Source organism: Solea solea, chromosome 9, assembly GCF_958295425.1.
Source record: "Solea solea chromosome 9, fSolSol10.1, whole genome shotgun sequence".
Taxonomy (NCBI): domain Eukaryota; kingdom Metazoa; phylum Chordata; class Actinopteri; order Pleuronectiformes; family Soleidae; genus Solea; species Solea solea.
Genome location: NC_081142.1, coordinates 23811122 through 23829939, shown reverse-complemented (window position 1 = coordinate 23829939; position 18818 = coordinate 23811122). Strand labels below are relative to the sequence as shown.

General features: G+C 42.7%; 3 protein-coding genes across 5 annotated transcripts; 2 read left to right on the top strand and 1 right to left on the bottom strand.

Annotated features, from left to right (window-relative positions):
* Positions 1-520: 520 nt before the first annotated feature.
* On the bottom strand, positions 521-4707 carry si:ch211-191a24.4 (uncharacterized protein LOC100150331 homolog). 2 transcript variants are annotated; one of them, XM_058638434.1, is made up of 4 exons: positions 4441-4707; positions 3912-4044; positions 2459-2580; positions 521-1691 (listed from the first exon to the last, which is right to left on the bottom strand). In XM_058638434.1, exons 2-4 carry the CDS (start codon positions 4037-4039, stop codon positions 1054-1056), a joined length of 888 nt encoding a protein of 295 aa, XP_058494417.1. In that variant the 5' UTR covers positions 4040-4044; positions 4441-4707; the 3' UTR covers positions 521-1053. The 2 variants fall into 2 exon arrangements, with proteins under 2 accessions (XP_058494417.1, XP_058494418.1); XM_058638435.1 differs by having other exon boundaries at positions 3912-4041; positions 4441-4706.
* Positions 4708-5734: 1027 nt separating this feature from the next.
* Positions 5735-8861, top strand: c9h8orf82 (chromosome 9 C8orf82 homolog). The gene is made up of 3 exons (XM_058637633.1): positions 5735-6676; positions 6772-6820; positions 7497-8861. The coding sequence occupies exons 1-3, from the start codon at positions 6512-6514 to the stop codon at positions 7964-7966; spliced, it is 684 nt and encodes a 227-aa protein (XP_058493616.1). The 5' UTR covers positions 5735-6511; the 3' UTR covers positions 7967-8861.
* A 609-nt stretch (positions 8862-9470) lies between these two features.
* On the top strand, positions 9471-18818 carry naprt (nicotinate phosphoribosyltransferase). Of its 2 annotated transcripts, none has more exons than XM_058637632.1 (13): positions 9471-9811; positions 10831-10958; positions 11029-11111; positions 12482-12612; positions 13525-13640; positions 14792-14988; positions 15457-15594; positions 15691-15775; positions 15861-15941; positions 16706-16808; positions 17521-17678; positions 18375-18482; positions 18578-18818. In XM_058637632.1, the coding sequence occupies exons 1-13, from the start codon at positions 9544-9546 to the stop codon at positions 18662-18664; spliced, it is 1683 nt and encodes a 560-aa protein (XP_058493615.1). In that variant the 5' UTR covers positions 9471-9543; the 3' UTR covers positions 18665-18818. The 2 variants fall into 2 exon arrangements, with proteins under 2 accessions (XP_058493615.1, XP_058493614.1); XM_058637631.1 differs by having other exon boundaries at positions 9474-9811; positions 15454-15594.

Genomic DNA, 18818 nt, shown 5'->3' with positions numbered 1-18818 from the left:
GGGACAGACAGACAGAGTGAGTGAGTGAGTGGACCAGGCAGAGCTGGGGTTACATCACTGCTCTCTCTGTGTCTCTGTGTCTGTCTGTCTGTCTGCGTGTGCATACGTTCAAACATCCTTGTGAGAACCAGACGAAGGACAATTTTCTGAAAGTGAGGATAATTAAGCTGGTCCTCACATTCTCTCACACCTTTAAAAGTACTGATTATGTGTCGACTTATATTTGTTGCCCTTTCAGGACTTTTTTTCTGGCGTAAACACAGGACCAGTCGTCCTCACGGAGACTCAAAACCTGGTCCTAATGAGGCAGAACCTCATTTCTGAGGAACTGGTTAAATTTAGGGCTAAGATTTGAATTGTGGTGAGGTTAAAAAGGTTTGTGTGTAAGTGTGTGATCATGGTTGGCAGGGAGCGGGACAGAGGGTGCTCAGATCTCTGACACCCTCTACAGGCTATTTATTATAATGAATTGTATTTATTTGGTGAGCGACTCAAAATGACCAGGGGTTGAGCTGAAAAGTCACAGTGGTCGAGGTTTAATTTTGAGCAGACAAAACATTCAAATCAAAATCATCTTTACATTATAAACATCTAATAATAAAATATGTATAAAACACATTAATTCACATGAGTTAAAAATCGTTAACTTGAAAAATAACAGTGCCATGTGACCTTGTTAGAAGTCCAGTGAGGTCACACAGAAAAGGTCAAACCACACAAGTAAAAAGAAAAATTGACTTTACTCACTGTGTGGGCGACAGGGTGTGGATTATTTCTCTTGAGAACAATGACAGTGGTTGGTTTTTAAGGAATGTCATAAAATGAAGTGAAATATCTCTTATAAACTCTTGTTTATCAATAAAAAAAAAACAATAGGTGTTACAGATATGGCTATATTGTGATTTGGGTCATGAGCCATCTGTGAATAGTTTTGTTCATAAAAACACAGATGTTTTACATCTGATGTAAAAAGTGAGCAGTGAGTGAGAGGTTTCCATGGTGATCAGCTGTATGATCACAGACTATGGGAATCCGTGAACAGACTCCAGATGCTCACACGGCGCTGGTTGCAGCCCTCAGCGGGCCCCTGGGTCTCTCTGCCTCCCTGCGTTTCCGCTCCTGCAGGTACCGCCTCACGCCTCGGATGGTGTTGACGGTGAGCACGGCGCCGGCCGTGTAAAGGATGGCCGTGATGAGGCCGAACAGAGCCACGGCCGCGTCCGCCCCGCCAACGTCACAATTCATCCAGGTGTAGCCGCTGCGTGCGTACAGCCGCTCCCGCTGCTGGCAAATATCTGTGGCGTTCACGCCGATGATGAAGTGCAGGTAGAGGCCGACGGCCACCACGTACCCCGCCGCGCCCACAGCCTGGAACACCAGCGCTCCGACCAGAAGCTTCCTCGACATCAGGTGTGCGGGTTTGTTCCCGGAGACCACGAACAGCAGCGAGAGGACACCGAAGGTCAGGCTGAAGGCGATGCCGCCGTAAATCCCCGGCGCCCTCATCTGGCTGTACTGCATGTCCAGCTCCCGGGCTTTCTGCAGCTCGGTGCCCTGCAGGTTGAAGTTGGAGTTGATGTTGAACCCGCCCATGTTGGCGGCGGAGGTCATGCCCGACGACACCATCTGAGCGGCCACCACACAGATCAGCACCAGAGCGTTGGTCAACACGGCGCAGATCAGCATGATGCCTGAGAGGAAACAGGTGAGCAAAACAGACAAAAGTAAAATCAAATGAAATGAGTTTCTTTGCCTGATACGATCATGATGATGAGGTCAGACGCTGCTGTATCACAGAGGACTTCTCCCACATCTCTAACCCTAACCCTAACTGAAGTTTCTGCAAGTTCTAGACTGTTGATCCCAAAAAAAAAGGAGACATTAGAAGACGATGTCATGGAATAACCTTTGATGAAGAAGAGATGTGACTTAGTCATGAAAATAGGTATTTTTCTAGAAACTCCTGGTACTTAAAACTCATTATTTAAACAAACTCACCTTAAAACTACAATATTTTAACTGAACCTCCACAGTCACTGCCATTCTCTGAAAAGTGACTTCTCGCATCGTTCAAAAACTTCACACCTATAACGTCATGAATGCCACATAAACACAGGCGTTCAGACTCCATGATTTATTCATAAATAAACGAGTAATGGAGCAGACTGGTTTGGTGGAATGTGCTGGTCCTGTGATGGACAGCTGACCTGTCCACAGTGGACAGTGCCTCTCTGGCTCCAGCTCAAAGGTTCCACAGCAGATCATGAATCAAGTATCAGGCTCCAGTATCGAGCTCAGGCTTTCTCACCTTTTTAACGGTTCATGTTTCCTTGTTTAAATCAAGACTCTGAGGAAAGAGGTGTGTTTACACCAGAGAACCAGTAAGTCCAGTAATTCACAGAGCGGCGCGGGGGGGGGGGGGGGGGGGGGGGGGAATGAAGCTCAGATCCTGACTCACCTCTCCTGGAGCACATGTGTGTGCATTTAGAGTCCTGCTGTTTCACTCTGGGGACGTCCCGCACATGTGTGGGAGCAGAGTCTGCCTCTCTGGGGTAAGATGGAGGTCGAGAGGAGGGCGACCTACAAAACACAGACACACAAGAATTGGAGAGAGTTTTTAATTCTGGAATATTTTATTTCTGAGGTATAAACACGAAAGAGGACGCCTGGTTTCACTGAAGAACTGAAACTTTTCCACATGTAGAAAACTGTTCACCCTGTTCAACATGTTCAACGTGGAAAATGCATCGACTAAATAGAGCTTGTGATGAGATTATTTTGTTGATGGAAGAACTTCAGCGACAGATCCACAAGTAGGAGGGAATCAGAAAACATTACAGGAGAAGAGGGAGGCAGGAATGTAACATTACAGATGTCAGCCGAGGAGGAGGAGGAGAGAAGAATGAACTTAAACCTCAGCTTTAGTTAATAAACTACCATTAAAACTAAAGAGTCCTGTTGTCCAATCATTTATATGAACTAAGGGCACAAGGTAGAGGAAGATTTATGAGCTTTATCACCAGTTGTGGATGATGTAGTACGAATCCAGGGTGTAAATTCTTGTGTAAATCTGTTATTTTGAGTTAGGTGATTTATATGCTACCACCGGATAAATCAGACCTGGATTCTCCTTTCCTAAAATGTTTGTCATTTTTTTAAACATAATAGACAAGACACCGTAACAACTTTGACAGTGAAACACTTACAGTTTGCAGAGCTGTTACTTTCATCTACAGTAATGCATGCTGTAAGTTTATACTATACGTTAGTAGCTATAACTGCTTTCCCTCCCCCATTATATTTAGATATTTTCTGTAATATAAGTACATTTTCACAGTCTATAACACAATAACATTCTTCCACTCTGAATATTAGAACTGAAACAATTACTCGATTAATCGTTAACTATTTTGATAATCGATTTGAAGCTTTTTTTCATGATTAAAACAAGATTTCTGAAATGTGAACATTTTTAAAACTCAATCATTTTGGTTTGTGGACAAAAACAAGACATTCGAGAACATCATCATTTCCAGGTTTGACAAACACTGATCAACATTTTTTTTAACATTTTCTGACATTTTATGGACCAAACATTACTTGATTTATCGAGAAAAGAATCGACAGATGAATCAATTATGAAAATAATCGTTAGTTGCAGCTCTAGTCAATATCGATCATTTTTGCTGCGCTAAATACTAAATAGCCTATTGACAATAAGTGAATGAGTGAAAGTTGAAGAAATTGTGTTTTTTTTTTGTTTAAATAATGTTTCACACAAACAAAATGGCGGCAACAACATTCAAAGCTCGCATGTGTTTTTTGTAAAATGTTTGTAGAGAAAACAAACAAAGGCACGAGAAACTGTTGAGAGAAAAAGTCCACCTGTTGTTCCAGGTCAGTGAACGCACCTGTCAGTGTCGGGTGATGGACGTCTGTCATCGTGGGGGTCCCGGTAATGTCGGTGGTCCCCGTTTCTCTCCCGGTGATCCCCGTTTCTCTCCCGGTGTCCCCGGTTTGAACGGGGCGGGTGACTCATACCTGCTGACCGAAACCGACACACAACCTTTGAACGCCACAGAAACTCTGAACAATAAACCACAGTCGAATAAACGCCATTGTCTTTACTTTAAATTTACGTTAATGTCAAATAAAAACCAACAAAATTGACGCCGATGACGTCACCCCGTACCCAAAAGGTGAACCCCTCGAGACCCACGCACACACACATACATGCATACAACGAAGAAACTATTCTTTTTTTAAAAGAAGATTTTGAGAACCATTTTGAAGAGTTTAGGAAATAGTTTTACGGCAAAACAAATAAACGTTGTCAGCGACGCCAGTGAACAGATTGTTGTTGTTTTTGTTGCTAATTTAACCGGTTAAGAATCGACTTTAGCGTGAGCTCTCGCGGATCACTGTAAAATACAGACTTACTGTGAGGTCCGTGAACAGCACTCAAGCCAAAACTGTCCGTTTATAAGTGCATGGTTGAAACCGTGAATGAGTCCGTGAGAACGAGTCCGTGTGTGTGTGTGTGCTCCGCCACAGAGAGAGAGAGAGTCAATCCAGGTAAAAACACAAGACAAGAAAAACTCCACCCGAGCCTGGAGGAGGAAGAGGAGGAGGAGGAGGTGAGGCGGAAGAGGAGTCTCCAGGTGAGGTCAGGAAACAGGACAGGTGAGTGGTGGATGATGGGAAATGTGGTTTTCACAGACAGACAGACAGACAGCAGTGTGAGTGTTGAGGGTGTTTAATGATTGTGTATGAAGGAAGGTCAAGTCATGAATTTGTTTGAATCTCTTTGTTTGTTGTTGTCAGTCCCACAGGTTAACTGTCTGTCTGTCAGTCTGTCAGTCTGTCTGTCTCTGTAGGCTGTGAGGACGCACACTTGTGAGGACATTTTGCCCTTGTCCTCAAAACACGAGAATCAGAATAGTTAATGAAAATGTTCAGTTATTTTGTTAGTTTTTTAGTGAACTGTAATAACCTTGGTCAGGACCTGTCGACCTTAGGGAGACTATAACCTGGTCCTAATGAGGCAGAACCTCATTTCTGACTAACTGGTTAAGTTTTAAATTGTCAGGAGTTACTTCAGCTGTCCAAATGAATGGAAGTCAAAGCAGTGTCCTCAGAAGAATAGTTGTGTGTGTGTGTATGTGTGTGTGTGTGTTGGCCTGTAGCAGCATTGTCTCTGTGGAATGTTGTTATTTATGTTCCTCTTTCATCAGCACACACACACACACACACACACACACACACACACACACACACACACACACACACACACACACACAGAGAGAAAGAGCTGTAGCTGTTGTGTTCACCACATACTGTACACTGTGTGTCTGTGACTTTGTTCACTCACTCACGAGTCACTTCATTACACAACTCCACGGTCCATATACAGTATGATGCTGCTGATGATTTTCAGTTAGTTATCTTCTCTTCACCAGATAAAATATAACAATTAAACAATAATAACAAAAGATAAAAAAAATTGCTTTGCATAGAAAATGCTGAACATGTAAAATAAGGTATTAACAAAATAATAAGTACATGAAACAGGATGTTGGAGATCTGAACAAATAAATAAACTTGTGGATGAAAAAATGAAGCACATTCTTTGACTCTGCTCCAAGTTCTCCACCCAAACCGCTCCCTCTCATCTGCTTCAAGGTTTGATGTGCTTTGTTTTTTCTTCATCACTTGGCTATAACACGTCTATTTATTATTCTGAGTTCATATATTGCATATCTATCATTTCTAACTGCCCTCTGCCCTCTGGCATAAACAAGGCATTGCTGCTGCTCACTGGATATTTCCTTGTGTTTTTTGGACCCTTTCTCTTAAAACCCTAGTAGAACAGTAGTCGTTTCTGAAAGCATGGCACATTCAAAGTCACTTAAATCACCATTCTGATTCTCAGTTTAAACTCACGGCCATGTGTATGTGTCTTAGGCAGTGTAACAGGTGAGGTGTACCTAATAAAGTGGAATGTTTTTGCACTTTTTCCTCACAGTTACTCAAAATGATTCCTGGTAGTGGAAAATGCTGGTGGTAGAAGAAGAAGAAGGAGAAAAGACTGGATGAATTTTGAGTGTCACATTTTTAATCGTATAGTTGTTTAATTGTCAGGAATCTCATTACTGTGGCCATGACAACATGTTTGTTAATCAAAGATTATAGTTTGTACTGTATATACTTCAATAATGCAATTTATTATGCAAACTGAGCTAATAATAACTCTATATTGTGCTTCTGTAGCGCCACTGTTTATTTTCATTCTAAACAAAGTTCCACCAGTGTCCAGCAGGTGGCAACATCCACAAACTGACGGCGTTGCAGCGGCGAAAAAAGGTTCCGGGTTGAATCTACAGCTGTGTAAACAACAACAACAACACGAGTGTAAAGCTCGTGTAGAGAGCTCTTCCGCTCTCTTTTGTGTCCTCTGTTGTCCTGTATTCCGTGTTTAAATTCTTAAATTCTGTCACGCTGCTGCTCGGTCATGTTGTTGCTCCGGACGGCGGCTCTCAGTGGCAGAGCTGTGGCCGCCCGGCGCTGCCTGCCCACCGGCTTCACCTCCTTTAGAAGCACCGCTGCGTACATCCAGGGCCAGAGCCCCGAGCCACGCATCCGGGAGTACTTCTACTATATGGACCACCAGGGACAGGTGTGTGTGTGACACAGCCATTTCATATATACATATAATATGTGTGTGTACATAATACTGGATTCTTATTCCTGTGTTTGATGTAATATTTACAGCTTTTTCTCGATGACACAAAGATGAAGAACTTTGTCACCTGCTTTAAAGGTAAACACACACACACACACACATGCTAGTCTCTAACCCTAACACTAAAACCAGGTCTTTACCCTCAAAAAGTACTTAAACGTTTTGAGGAGCAGCCAAAAATGTCCTCACAAAGATAGTTTTGAATGAAATGGTTCCTCACAACCTACTATAGCCACACACACACACACACAGACAAATAAACTGTGTGTAGTAAACCCTGTTTTAATAGATTACTGTGATTATTTTGTTATTAACAGACAGTGTTGGTGAATCTCAGTCACAGCTCGTTTTAATTGTGGAGCATTTTTAAATAAACAGTCAACAAACAACATAGTCACGAAGTCAGAAATATAATGTCCATCATTTAACTGGAAAAGGGTTTGATGTTAAGAGGAAACAGTGTTACAAAATTCTGTAATGTTAAATCCCTCACATGAAATCTTAAAGATTGAAGATTCACCAAAAACAATGTGTTGATGATGTTTTCATTCATCAAAATTCTCAATAATGTCATCACATCCCAAACCGACACTGTACAAAGACACTAATAATCAGATAGTGTTGCTTTTGACTGAATTCATTCTCTCTTTAACTTTTTATTTAATCCCCAAAATGTCTCATCTGCACAGATTGACTGGTCAGTCCAAGCCTTTGTGATGACCACATTTATGTTCTATGTCTCTCTCTTCTTCAGACAAACAGTTCCTGGTCTTCTTCTTCAGTCGGCTGCGTTCAAACCAGAGCGGGCGCTACGAGGACGACTTCCCCTTCCTGTCCCTGTGCGGGAGGGAGAGGAACTTCCTGCGCTGCGATGACCGACCTGTGGTCTTCACCCACCTGCTGCAGGGAGACCGGGAGCTGCTGTCTTACTGCGGCGGAGAGGAGAAGCTGGCCGTGCCGTTCCGTCCCGAGGCTCTGTACATGCATCCCAGCAGTGGCCGGTTGTATCATCCCTGCTCGGAGCGATCGGGAGGTGTCGGCCTGGTCTGCTCGGCTCTGGCCATCGAGCTCAGCACCTTCTTTGTCTACGATCAGGGGGAGGGACAATCGGGACAGCCTACACATTTCATATGGGGAGGACAGAAGCACACGCTGACCAATGAAGTGGCAGGATGCTTCCCGGCAGCAGAGCAGGGCAGTGGGCAGCAAGGAGAACTGGGATAACGACAAGAAGCAGTCACAGGTTTAGTTAGTCGTCCACACACAGCATGTGGACCACTTTGACATCATCGACAGATGTGTGCGTGTGTCCAACATTGACCCATGTTCATCGTGTGTTTGTTAGTGAGATGCATGGACCAATGTCCTAATTTATAAGATTATTGATGAGTGGAAGGTCATTTTTTTGGATTAAATCAATTAGAGCTGCAATGATTATTTGATTAATCAATTATTTATCGACTACTAAATTCATTGCCAACTATTTTGATAATTGATTCATCTGTCAAAAATAATTAAAACATGCTTTCTGATTTTTCAAATTCAGTTCCTTTGCCCCATTCGACAAAGAAATCTTCATTAAAATCTTAATTTTAGTTTTTGGACAAAACAAGACGTTTGAGAACATCATCACTTCCAGGTTTTGGTAAACACACTTTACGGACCAAACAAGTACTCGATTAATCGAGAAAGTAATCGACAGATTAATCGATGATGAAAGTAATAGTTAGTCCAGACTTGGTATTGTGTTTTTCAAGACTACCATCACAGCACTTGTTGCAGTATCTGTACACACTCATCGGCAAAGTATACCTCAGGATAATCTGACGCCTGTACTGACTTGGAGACTTGGAGCTGCAACGCATAGGAAAAGCAGCAGCTCTGAATGAATGTGCAGGTATGTCGTCGGTCAGCTGTGAAGGGAGCACTTGATTTGCTTTGCCAATTCTTTGCCATAGCACACACGTGACAAGTCAAATGAGCAGTTCTAAAATAAGTAAGTGGTGTCTTTTGACGGGGATTTGCATTTAACATTTATTTAGGCAGATGAAATGTGCTTTGACAACAAAAGAAACCAGTTTCTCTGTTGAATATGTAATAAACTTAATACTGACTTGTATTTTGCCTTCTCTCAACTTCAAAGGGCACGTTATAGTTCCACATTATGATGCTGTGAGTTCAGACCAGATTAAAATTTCCTCACCCACCCTTAGCCACAAATCAAGATTGACTCAATTTGGCGTGTTTTCGATTGCTCATAATTTATTGCTACTTGTGTTCTTGTGTCCAGAATCTCTGTGATGCAAATCAGGTCTGAACTGCCTCTCAGTTACTTTACCAGGGTCGCTTTTTGGGGACCCCGGTTGTTCTTGAAACGCCTCTGGTAAGAATTTTACAAGGAAAGACCACTGTAAAAGATAAAAATAAATAAATATTCATCTTGCCCTTTGCGCAGCAGTGATCATGGCTGGGTTCCATTTAGCTTGCTCAGTTTTCAGAGTGGGTTGGTTGTGTGTGTGATGAGTAAAACACGTGAAGCATGTCTGTCTCAATAGTTGTGTTACAGAAAACGAAGCCCGTGACATTAGAACCTTGTCGGTCACGAAAGTTCAGTGGAAAGTGATAATGCGTGACATCAGGTTGATTGGGATCAAATTAACTTAGCTGGAATCTGTCAGCAGAAAGCAGTACGAGTGCGAGGAGGTTTCTTCTGGAGGCTGAGCCTGAGCTGGAGGGGGGGGGACTCCATGTCCCAGACATCTCGGCATCAGTGAACCAGGAGCCGGGGCTGGAGGAGGAACATGGCAGCGCCGTCAACTGTCAACACATGCCGCGAGGAGGCTGCTACTACAACCATGGAGCGGTCGATCCGAGAGCGGGTCCCGCCGCTGCTCACCGACCTCTACCAGTTCACCATGGCGTACTCGTACTGGCGGGCCCGCCGCCACCAGGAGCCCGCCGTGTTCGAGCTCTTCTTCAGGGATAACCCGTTCGGCGGCGGCTTCTCGCTGTTCGCCGGTCTGCACGACTGTCAGCTGTTTCTGCGCAGCTTTCGCTTCACACACGAAGGTGAGACACTCGCTCGACTTCACGTCTCACAATCTGTTTATAATACACGAACAACCGGGTGTTTTAAAGTGAATAACAACGTAAAAACGCCGTGATTTTCGCCCCCCCCCGCGCTTGTCCTCTTTGACGCATACCGAGCTGATTGCGCAACACCGCCGCCGTGTGACCCTCTTCATGATCCCTGCAGTGCCGCGAGAAACCGTCAGATTAAAGTTTATCCTTGAACTTTAGACCATAAAAATAATCATGTGTGGGTCACAGGTCTGCGAGGGTCAGTCCACCTTTACACGGACGTGGAACTTTAAAAACACGAGGAAATCCAAGTTCACGGTTCACAGCAGAGGGAAATTCAATCTTGTATAAATCACCTAAAAGTGAGTCAAAAAGTATGTGACCACAAAGTGACTTTGGTAGAAGTTGAAGTCACTTTAAAAAACAACAACAATATTACTGAAGTAAAAAGTCTTTAAAATGTATGACATTTACTGTACTTAAGTATCAAAAGTATAATTTTCTGATATAAAATGTAAGTAAAAAAGCAATTTGTCATTCAACTGGAAGGTTGTGGGTTCAATTCCTGGCCTTGCTAGAGCAGAGACACTTAACTTAACCCCATGTTGCGGCATTTGTGAATGAGTGAAAACTGTAGTGTAAAGTAGTTCATCAAGACCATAATACTAACTCTTCTTCTTCTGATTTTATTTGGTAGTAACGAGTAACAAAGTGAGACGGAACGTAGTGGAGTAAAAGTACAAGTTGTTAGAAATATAAATAACAAAGTAAAGTACAGACACGTTACCAAAGCAAACTGTAGCACGATGTATTGTGTCGCTTAATCCCTGCTTTCCACCTCTTGTCATAGACATCTTGATCCTGGACGAGTCACGGCCACTGCTGGATTAGATTAGCTGTTATAAATGTGTGTGTGTGTGTAATTATGGGACACGTGAGAGAGCGAGCTTGAAGGCTGAATCTGTAGGTCTGGTGATCCAGCTGCTGTGTTTCATGGTGTTTCACAGATGTGGAGTTCCTGCGCTCGGTGCTGCCTCCAGCCACTGACCCCGCCTTCTTCGAGTTCCTGCGCGGCCTGGACTGCTCGGGTGTCACGCTCCGCTCCGTGCCAGAGGGAACCGTGGTGTTTGCCAGGGTGAGAAGACGGAAGATGTCAAAGGTCACGTTTGGTGTTTATAAACTGCGCTGACATCTAATATCTGCAGGTGCCCCTGATGGAGGTGGCAGGTCCGCTGGCTGTCGTTCAACTGCTGGAGACCAGTTTACTGTGTCTGGTTAACTATGCCAGGTAACAACACACACACACACACATAGATATAGGACATATCATAGATTATAATGCATTCCCGAGCACCTCACTCTAACCTTAACCATCACAACTAAAGTAAATACCCATAACAATTATCCTAATCCTAATTCTAACCATCTTAACCCTGGAGCTCTGCGCATCACAGCGATTCTTCTTCATTTTATAGATACATTTTTTATTTTTTACTAACTTTTATCTTTTACACATTAGATTAAAGAGATTAAAGTCAGAATTCTTTAATCTCAGAATTTGTGCTCTTTTATTTATTTTTCTTTAATTTTTAATCGTCTTACGTATCTCTCTACCTTTTCCAACTTCAATAAAGTGTTTACTGAAATCACAAAATCACAACACACATAATCTCAAGGCATCGACCTTCTTTTTACAATAGAAGAGCAAACACTCAGTGTCAGTGGGAACAGATTAAAAACCTCTGACAGAGCCAGATTAAAAGGTGTGCAGCATCTGCCTAGGCTGGTTGTGGTGAAAGGAGAGTAAAGGAATGAGGGAGACGGCAGAGTGAGGGACCAGGAGCAGAGATAGAAGAGTTTAAACTGAAGCCAGGACAGAATTCTGAATCAGTTGTGATGTGTGTATGAATATGCGTCATGTTTTTTAATCGTGTAATTACACATGCATGTCTGATTGTGACTAAACAACAAGTTTAAACGACACAGTTTACCTAAATGATCCAGTTATTTCCCATTATTTCACATGAAAAGTTTCTTATTTGATATATTTATGCGTGTGATGCACAACACAGTGTAAAATGATCGTACGGATCAAGTAGAGCTGCAACAAACTCATCTGTCCATTATTTTCTCGAGTCATCGTTTGGTTTATAAAATGTCAGAAAGCGTTGTTCTGTGTTTCTCAAACCTCTCAAATGTCTTGTTTTTATCCGAAAACCAAAAACTATTCTGTTTTAATGGTTTCTTTGTTTTATGGAGAAAATATTCAACATTTAAGAAGCAGAAAAATCAGTTCCTTTAAAAACTCTCAAGAAGATAATTCATCTAAAATTATATTTTACACGCATATTTTGCGCCTCCTGTGTCTTTGATCAAATTGTGATTAATTTTTCAGCCCTATTAGGGTCTATAGGTCGTCTGATCATGACACCACAGAGACATGGTATATATCTCAAAGAGTTGTTATGTCATAAACCAAATCACAGAGAAAGAAACGTAACGTAATCAGTGCTTCTATATTTACCCTTTTTCTGAGTATGTGACCTTGTGCCCTCTCCCCCCAGCTCTTATATAACACTATGCAAATGTTTTACCGTAGCAGGGCTCATAAAAAACAATGTGCTTTCCCCACTCCCCTCCTCTCCTCTCTGTCGGCAGCCTGGTGTGTAGTAACGCAGCGCGCTTCCGCCTGGCAGCTGGTCCCAGGAGGAAGCTGCTGGAGATGGGCCTCAGGCGAGCGCAGGGGCCAGACGGAGGCCTCACCGCCTCACGATACACACACATTGGAGGTAAATGTTGCGTAGCCAGTCAAACATGTTCAGGCACTTACTGTGTTCACTTGCAGCTAATGCATTTTTCTTTTTTTTTTTTTTATTCTCGTTGGCGACTGCACAACGAGTCGTACCAGAGACACAAGACAAGAGTTATGAGCTGCTGCTGTGCAACAAAATAAAACAAGAATGAACAAAAATGTAACCCAAAGACATTTAGAATGCACTCTTATGGTAAAAGAGGAGTTTTTTTTAAGAACTAATGAACCACTATTTACTTAAGAGGAGTTCAGTGTCTCTCTACAAACATAAAAAACAGGAATATTCATTACATACAGTGTCAGTTGGGATGTTCAGGAGAATCTGACAGACAGATAGATAAATAACTTTAGTTATCCCAGAGGGGAAATTGTACAAATAAATCTAAAATACAATACAATCACGATACAAAAAATAAAAAATAAAAAATTAAATTAAAAAAAGTGCAATACACAGTGAGCCAAACTATACTATACACCATATACAATAAGATAAGATGCCTAGCAGTGGATTTTAAGGTGCAAGATAAATATATATATGGTGCAGTTTTATTTGCCAGTAATTTAAATTATTTCCGTGTGATTAGTGGACGTTGCTGTGAGGCATTGTACAGTCTAATGGCACAGGGTAGGAATGATTACCTCTGTTTCTCTCTCTTGCTCTTGTGTTTTGATTTTGTACGCCGCGTTTAAGCTTTGTGCACGCGCTCCACGCCGTCTTCTCTACTCTTGGTGTATTTCTGTGGCTGTGTTACAGCTCCACCCCTGGGCCTGGCATATATACTGTGTTAAGAGTTGTTTTTGTGCTTATTTTGTAAGAATGACAAAGTAAAAACATTCTCTATGTAAAGTTCTGTCTCTGTGTGAACGTGTCCTGACTTTTTTTTTCCAGGGTTCGACCTCACCAGTAATGTTCAGGCTGGTTTCCTGTTCGGGATCCCCACTGCAGGAACCATGGCTCACTCATTCGTCACCTCCTTCACCTCCCTGGAGGAGGTGTGGCCACGAGTGAGTATTTTTTCATGATCACCAAAAGATCACCGCAGGTTTGTGGATTTCATTCATAAATCCATTTCACTCTCTATCATATCCAGGTTTGTCATCACTTTATTTTTGTCGTGGCACAGAGACAAACATCTGCTGAGGGATAGGTGGAGTCACTGAGGCATTCTGGGATTTTCTGGAAGCACCAGGACTCTTGTGTGCTCGTTCTTTACCGCTCCCATGTGCATGTATTCATACTGTATCATCATAAATGTGCCATGAACTCATCATAATGTGATGAAGCTGTTCTTTCCTCTCATGAGTTGATAGCTAGTAGAGTGTGTTAGCACTCTTGATTTAGCTCCTGGACAGTGGTCAGGAAGCAAACATGTGTTATCTACTTAGAGCCTTTAACGCTCCGACAGGTGATGAACACATTGACGCTCGGCTTGAACTGGAGGACGTGGGCATTTATTCCTTCCCGCTGGCACAGAACATGACACCTACAGTGCCTCATTTTACCAAGTCACTTTTATTTATATAGTCCCTCATCACAAACACAGTGAGCTTCAAAGGGGCTTTACACTCTGTACAGCAAGTGACACCCTCTATCCTTAGGCCCTCTATCCTTAGACCCTCTTTCCATAGACCCTCTATTCTTAGACCCTCTATCCTTAGACCCTCTTTCCATAGACCCTCTATTCTTAGACCCTCTTTCCATAGACCCTCTATCCTTAGACCTTCTATCCTTAGGCCCTCTATCCTTAGACCCTCACGTTGAGTGAAGAAAAAAAAAACCTTTTTTAAAAATTGGAGAAATCTGAGGAGGAGCCACAGAGGATCTTTCTGGACAGACAGACATGTAGGATGTGTCACATGTTCAGAGGCCTGGGCCCGGTCCCTTCTCATGCTTCACACACACTTAACTGCACTGTTCCCACTCGCTCAGTGATGCCCCCAGTGCTTTTTCTTTTTCGATTGTAATGTTTGTTTTTCCATATTTCTCTAAGAGGTTACTTATTAATTTCACTTAAAACTCTCTTTGAGACTAATTAGTATTAAATGCTGCTTCCGTGTGCGGCTTGTATGGTCTAAGGTCATTATTTTCAGGTTTTAACTGAGTCTTTAATACACCAGATCTGATGTGTCTGCTGTGTGTTGTCCCTCTTCTGCAGACTCTGGTGGCAGTGGACGGGGACTCTGATCCGGTGGACGTCATCTCTCTGACAAAGGGCTGGTTGAGTCGCGTGTGTGAGCTCCTGGGAGCGACGCCCGGAAAGATCCGAGAGGGCGAGTTGGCTGCCTTCCTGTCCTACGCCATCGCCTACCCCCACAACTTCCTCACCGTGATCGACAGCTACAGCGTTGGCTGGTATTTACAGAATCCCCATACTGAAAACATGTCTTTGATATTTTTTTACTAACAATATTTGAGACTCATTATCAACACCATCAAAAACTAAAGGGAAATCTCTTCAGATTTTGTAATTTCGTCATTCACATTTATGATGTTTTACTGTTGTGATGCACGTGTATCGACAGTGAAGAGGAGTGACCAGATGTTTGTGCTTTCTCTAGCCATTCGATTTATCGGTACATCTGTTGATATATGCATTATAGTACAGGTATGATGACAGAAATGACATCCTGTTGCCACTGTTTAACCATTTACAGTACAGACATTACTGAGAGAAGGAGAAAGCAAACTAAATTCTGTGTTTTGCAACACACCAGAGATAACGCAGGTGGCTGTAGACTCACACATTATTATGAACACAAAGCTTTGTGAAAACCATTGATACGAGTCATGTACGTGTGTGTGTGTACGTGGTTTCAGTAGCGGCCTGTTGAACTTCTGTGCCGTGGCCTTGACGTTGTGTGAACTGGGCTACAAACCCGTGGGCGTTCGCCTGGACAGCGGCGACCTGTGTGCGCAGTCGGTGGAAGTGCGGCGCGTTTTCCGACTCTGCAGTGAGAAGTGAGTGAGTGTTTTACAACCAACAGACTGTGTTGGGATTTTACTGCCTCTCTCACCTCACAAGTAAAATCGTACCATTACCTTACGTCTCCACAGCTTCTCCATTCCCGCTTTTAATGCGCTCATCATCGTTGGGTCCAATAACATCTCAGAGGAAAGCATGGCCGAGCTCAACTCAAAGGTCAGCGTCGCTTTAATCGTCTTCTCCTTCTCGACTCCAGTCCTTGTCCCTCATGGTCTTGGACGTGCTGTTTTTTGTTTTTTAGGAGAATGAAATCGACGTGGTTGGCGTCGGAACTCACCTGGTCACCTGCACAAAGCAACCCTCGCTTGGTTGTGTGTATAAGGTAATGAAATAAAGACACACTGTCCTGCTGCAACACAACACCGAGTTCAGGAGGATCCAGAATCTTCTTATCCACATGGAATCAGTATTTTGAGAACCCTAAATGGTCTCATTCTCACCTCTCGTTCCCTTAACTCTGCCAGACATTTTTCTTCTTCTTGTGTTTTATACACGTCTTCTTCTTCTTCAATTTTGGTGTATTTCTGTGCCACCTAGCGCCGCACACAACCTCACACACATCTGCCAGACATCAAATAATTGTACTAAACCTTTTCTTAGCTCACAGTGACTTAAGGTGAAACATGTATTTTTTTTTTGTGTTTCCATTAAGAATAGTACCAAAATAACTGGCCCCAACCATTAAATCCTCCGGTACCCTTCCCTTGGGGTTACCAGGGTAATGGTACAGTACAGCACAGTTCCACACCCCGCCTACCAAGCCTGACCGAGGGCTTAACCATTCCAAACCGTACCAAACTGAACTGTACCGTGATGGAAACACGGCTTCATGGGCACAGACTGTAGTTTATCTAACAGTTCCAGCAACGACTCAAGCAATACTACGTAATACTTAAGTATCACTGTACTTTAGTACCGATACTAATAATGTCACATATAGATTAAAGTAGATTAAAGTTTAAAAAAAAAAAGTGCTGTAGATGCTGAAACTGTATAGTGGGAAAGCAGAATTACATACTTGGAAGTGAAACTTTACACACTGTACCTTTTTAAAATGCTGTGAATGTGTGGCCTGGTGTGTGTTAGTTGGTGGAGGTCCAGGGAAGACCCAGGATGAAGATCAGTGAAGACCCAGAGAAGAGCACTGTTCCTGGGAGGAAAGCCGTCTACAGGCTCATAGACGCTGACGGTGAGAGCGGCCTCAGGTCCCTCATGCACCATCTGCAGTTCCTTCTCTTTGCTTTCACACCGTTGCCGCAGCGCTCTCTTCCGCTCGGCCGAATAACAAGGTCACTCTTTTCACCTTAATTTAGCTTTGATTACAGCGTAGATTAAGAGCATTGACTCCCAGCGACATTGGAACATTTTAAAAGTCACTGGTGAACTCTGAGCTTCCTGTGGCTACTTCCTGTGACTACAAAATAAAAGTCATGCTTATGTGCAGTATGTGTAATTATTAATTATAAATCGGTCAAAGCTGCTGACTCACTGTCACAATGACATTTCTTCATAATTCTTAATTAATTCTTAATTATGTTTTATATGACGTCGTGGGCCAGATTAGGGCTGAAAGATTTTTGAATAAATATCTAATTGCGATTATTTTGACAGAAATTGCGATATGATTCACAACATCAGAGGGATTTCATTTTTATATCATTCATATATTATTATTATTGTTACGTCTTTGCGGTCATTTATGAGGAGGTTAACGTGCATAGAATCTATTGAAACTTTGCATGGAGGTCAGGTCTGGCAAAATGCAATATTGACATACTTCCCGGTCCTGTGCGTTGCTCAAGGGCACTACAGCCCAGTTTATATTCACCAGCCTCATTACAATCTTTACAGATTTTGTCTTGGGAATGTGTAGTTGTAAACACTCTTTCCCACCCCTGCAGGTCATCCCTTTCTAGACCTGGTGTGTCTGGCGGTGGAGTCTCCTCCAGAGGCGGGAGTCGCACTCAGCTGTTACCCTGCGGTTCATAATAGCGACGCCGTCTCGATCACTCCAGCTCAGGTCGTCTGTCTGCGTCAGGAAGTGTTCGCCACAGGAGAGGTGAGGAGGGGACGGGTTTATATGCTGTATTTAAGCAGGTAAAAACAGATATACAACCATCACACGCGCTCAAGGACAAAACCAAGTAAAGTGAAGACCTTATTATTGATTTTGTTTTCTACACATGGAGGTAGATGGTGTGGGAACCCTGTTATTGGCTGTTATTTTTAGTTGACTCTTCATATATTCAAAACTCTGATGAAAAGAATGCAGGCTTTACTGTTTGTTGAGCTATGTGGTGAGGAGCAGCTAATGAGATGCATTCAAAGACCCTGGTAAATTTAATGACAATAGATAATACACAATGTTTCTTTAGCTCCAGTAACCAGTTATTGAACGACTCTAATGTGCTATTATATGCAGTATTTTTACATATAAACTAAGTATTCAATACAGGGAAGATGACACAAAACTGTTTAATAAAAATAAAATAAAATCCAGTTTTAACACCATTAAAGCAAAGGAGAAGCACGTATAAAAAATAAAATACAATAAATTTGGTCCCAGTACTGATCCCTGAGGCACACCATACAACTAAAAGTGTCTCCTTATTTCCTCTTTAGAATTGTACAGGAAGATTTGATATCACTTTGAGTCTGTGCAGCATCTAAAATAACAGTAAATGACAAGATAATATGTGTAAAACATGCTGAGCGTTTTCTCTTGACACAAAAATGTGTCTCCCACATTTCGCAGGTCACGCAGCCTCTGTGCAGCGCCGCAGAAACTAGAGCAAAGGTCCAAAGCTCTCTCCAGACTCTGCACCCTCGACATAAGAGGCTGCAGGAGCCAGACACTTACTCGGTGAGCCTCATTTACAGCTCTACTCAGAATATACCTCATGTGCCTCGTGAGTTACGTAAATGACAAACATCGCTCTTGTGCTTGTCCACCACCAGGTTGCAGTGTCAGAGAAACTCCACAACCTCGTGACGGAGCTGTGTAAAGGAAGCTCCAGCGACAGCAACTTTCTTCTCGCCAACTAAAGATCATTCTCCTCGACTTCTTCTTCTCTTGTCATCGCCTGCTTCTTTTTTTTTTGTTGTCTTTTTACTGGTTTGATTTTCTTAAGAACTTCACCCAAAGAGTGCCTACACAATCTGGATCACTGCCAGAGTAAAAACCATCCCAGAAAACACA

Coding starts and splice junctions, on each gene's coding strand:
- si:ch211-191a24.4 (XM_058638434.1), bottom strand. CDS start 4,039: ATGAGTCACCCGCCCCGTTCAAACCGGGGACACCGGGAGAGAAACGGG. Junction 2,581..3,911: donor CCATCACCCGACACTGACAG/GTGCGTTCACTG, acceptor TGTGTTTTGTAG/GTCGCCCTCCTCTCGACCTC. Junction 1,692..2,458: donor ACACATGTGCTCCAGGAGAG/GTGAGTCAGGAT, acceptor GTTTCCTCTCAG/GCATCATGCTGATCTGCGCC.
- c9h8orf82 (XM_058637633.1), top strand. CDS start 6,512: ATGTTGTTGCTCCGGACGGCGGCTCTCAGTGGCAGAGCTGTGGCCGCC. Junction 6,677..6,771: donor ATATGGACCACCAGGGACAG/GTGTGTGTGTGA, acceptor TAATATTTACAG/CTTTTTCTCGATGACACAAA. Junction 6,821..7,496: donor CTTTGTCACCTGCTTTAAAG/GTAAACACACAC, acceptor TCTCTTCTTCAG/ACAAACAGTTCCTGGTCTTC.
- naprt (XM_058637631.1), top strand. CDS start 9,544: ATGGCAGCGCCGTCAACTGTCAACACATGCCGCGAGGAGGCTGCTACT. Junction 15,595..15,690: donor TTCCGACTCTGCAGTGAGAA/GTGAGTGAGTGT, acceptor ACGTCTCCACAG/CTTCTCCATTCCCGCTTTTA. Junction 15,942..16,705: donor CGCTTGGTTGTGTGTATAAG/GTAATGAAATAA, acceptor GGTGTGTGTTAG/TTGGTGGAGGTCCAGGGAAG.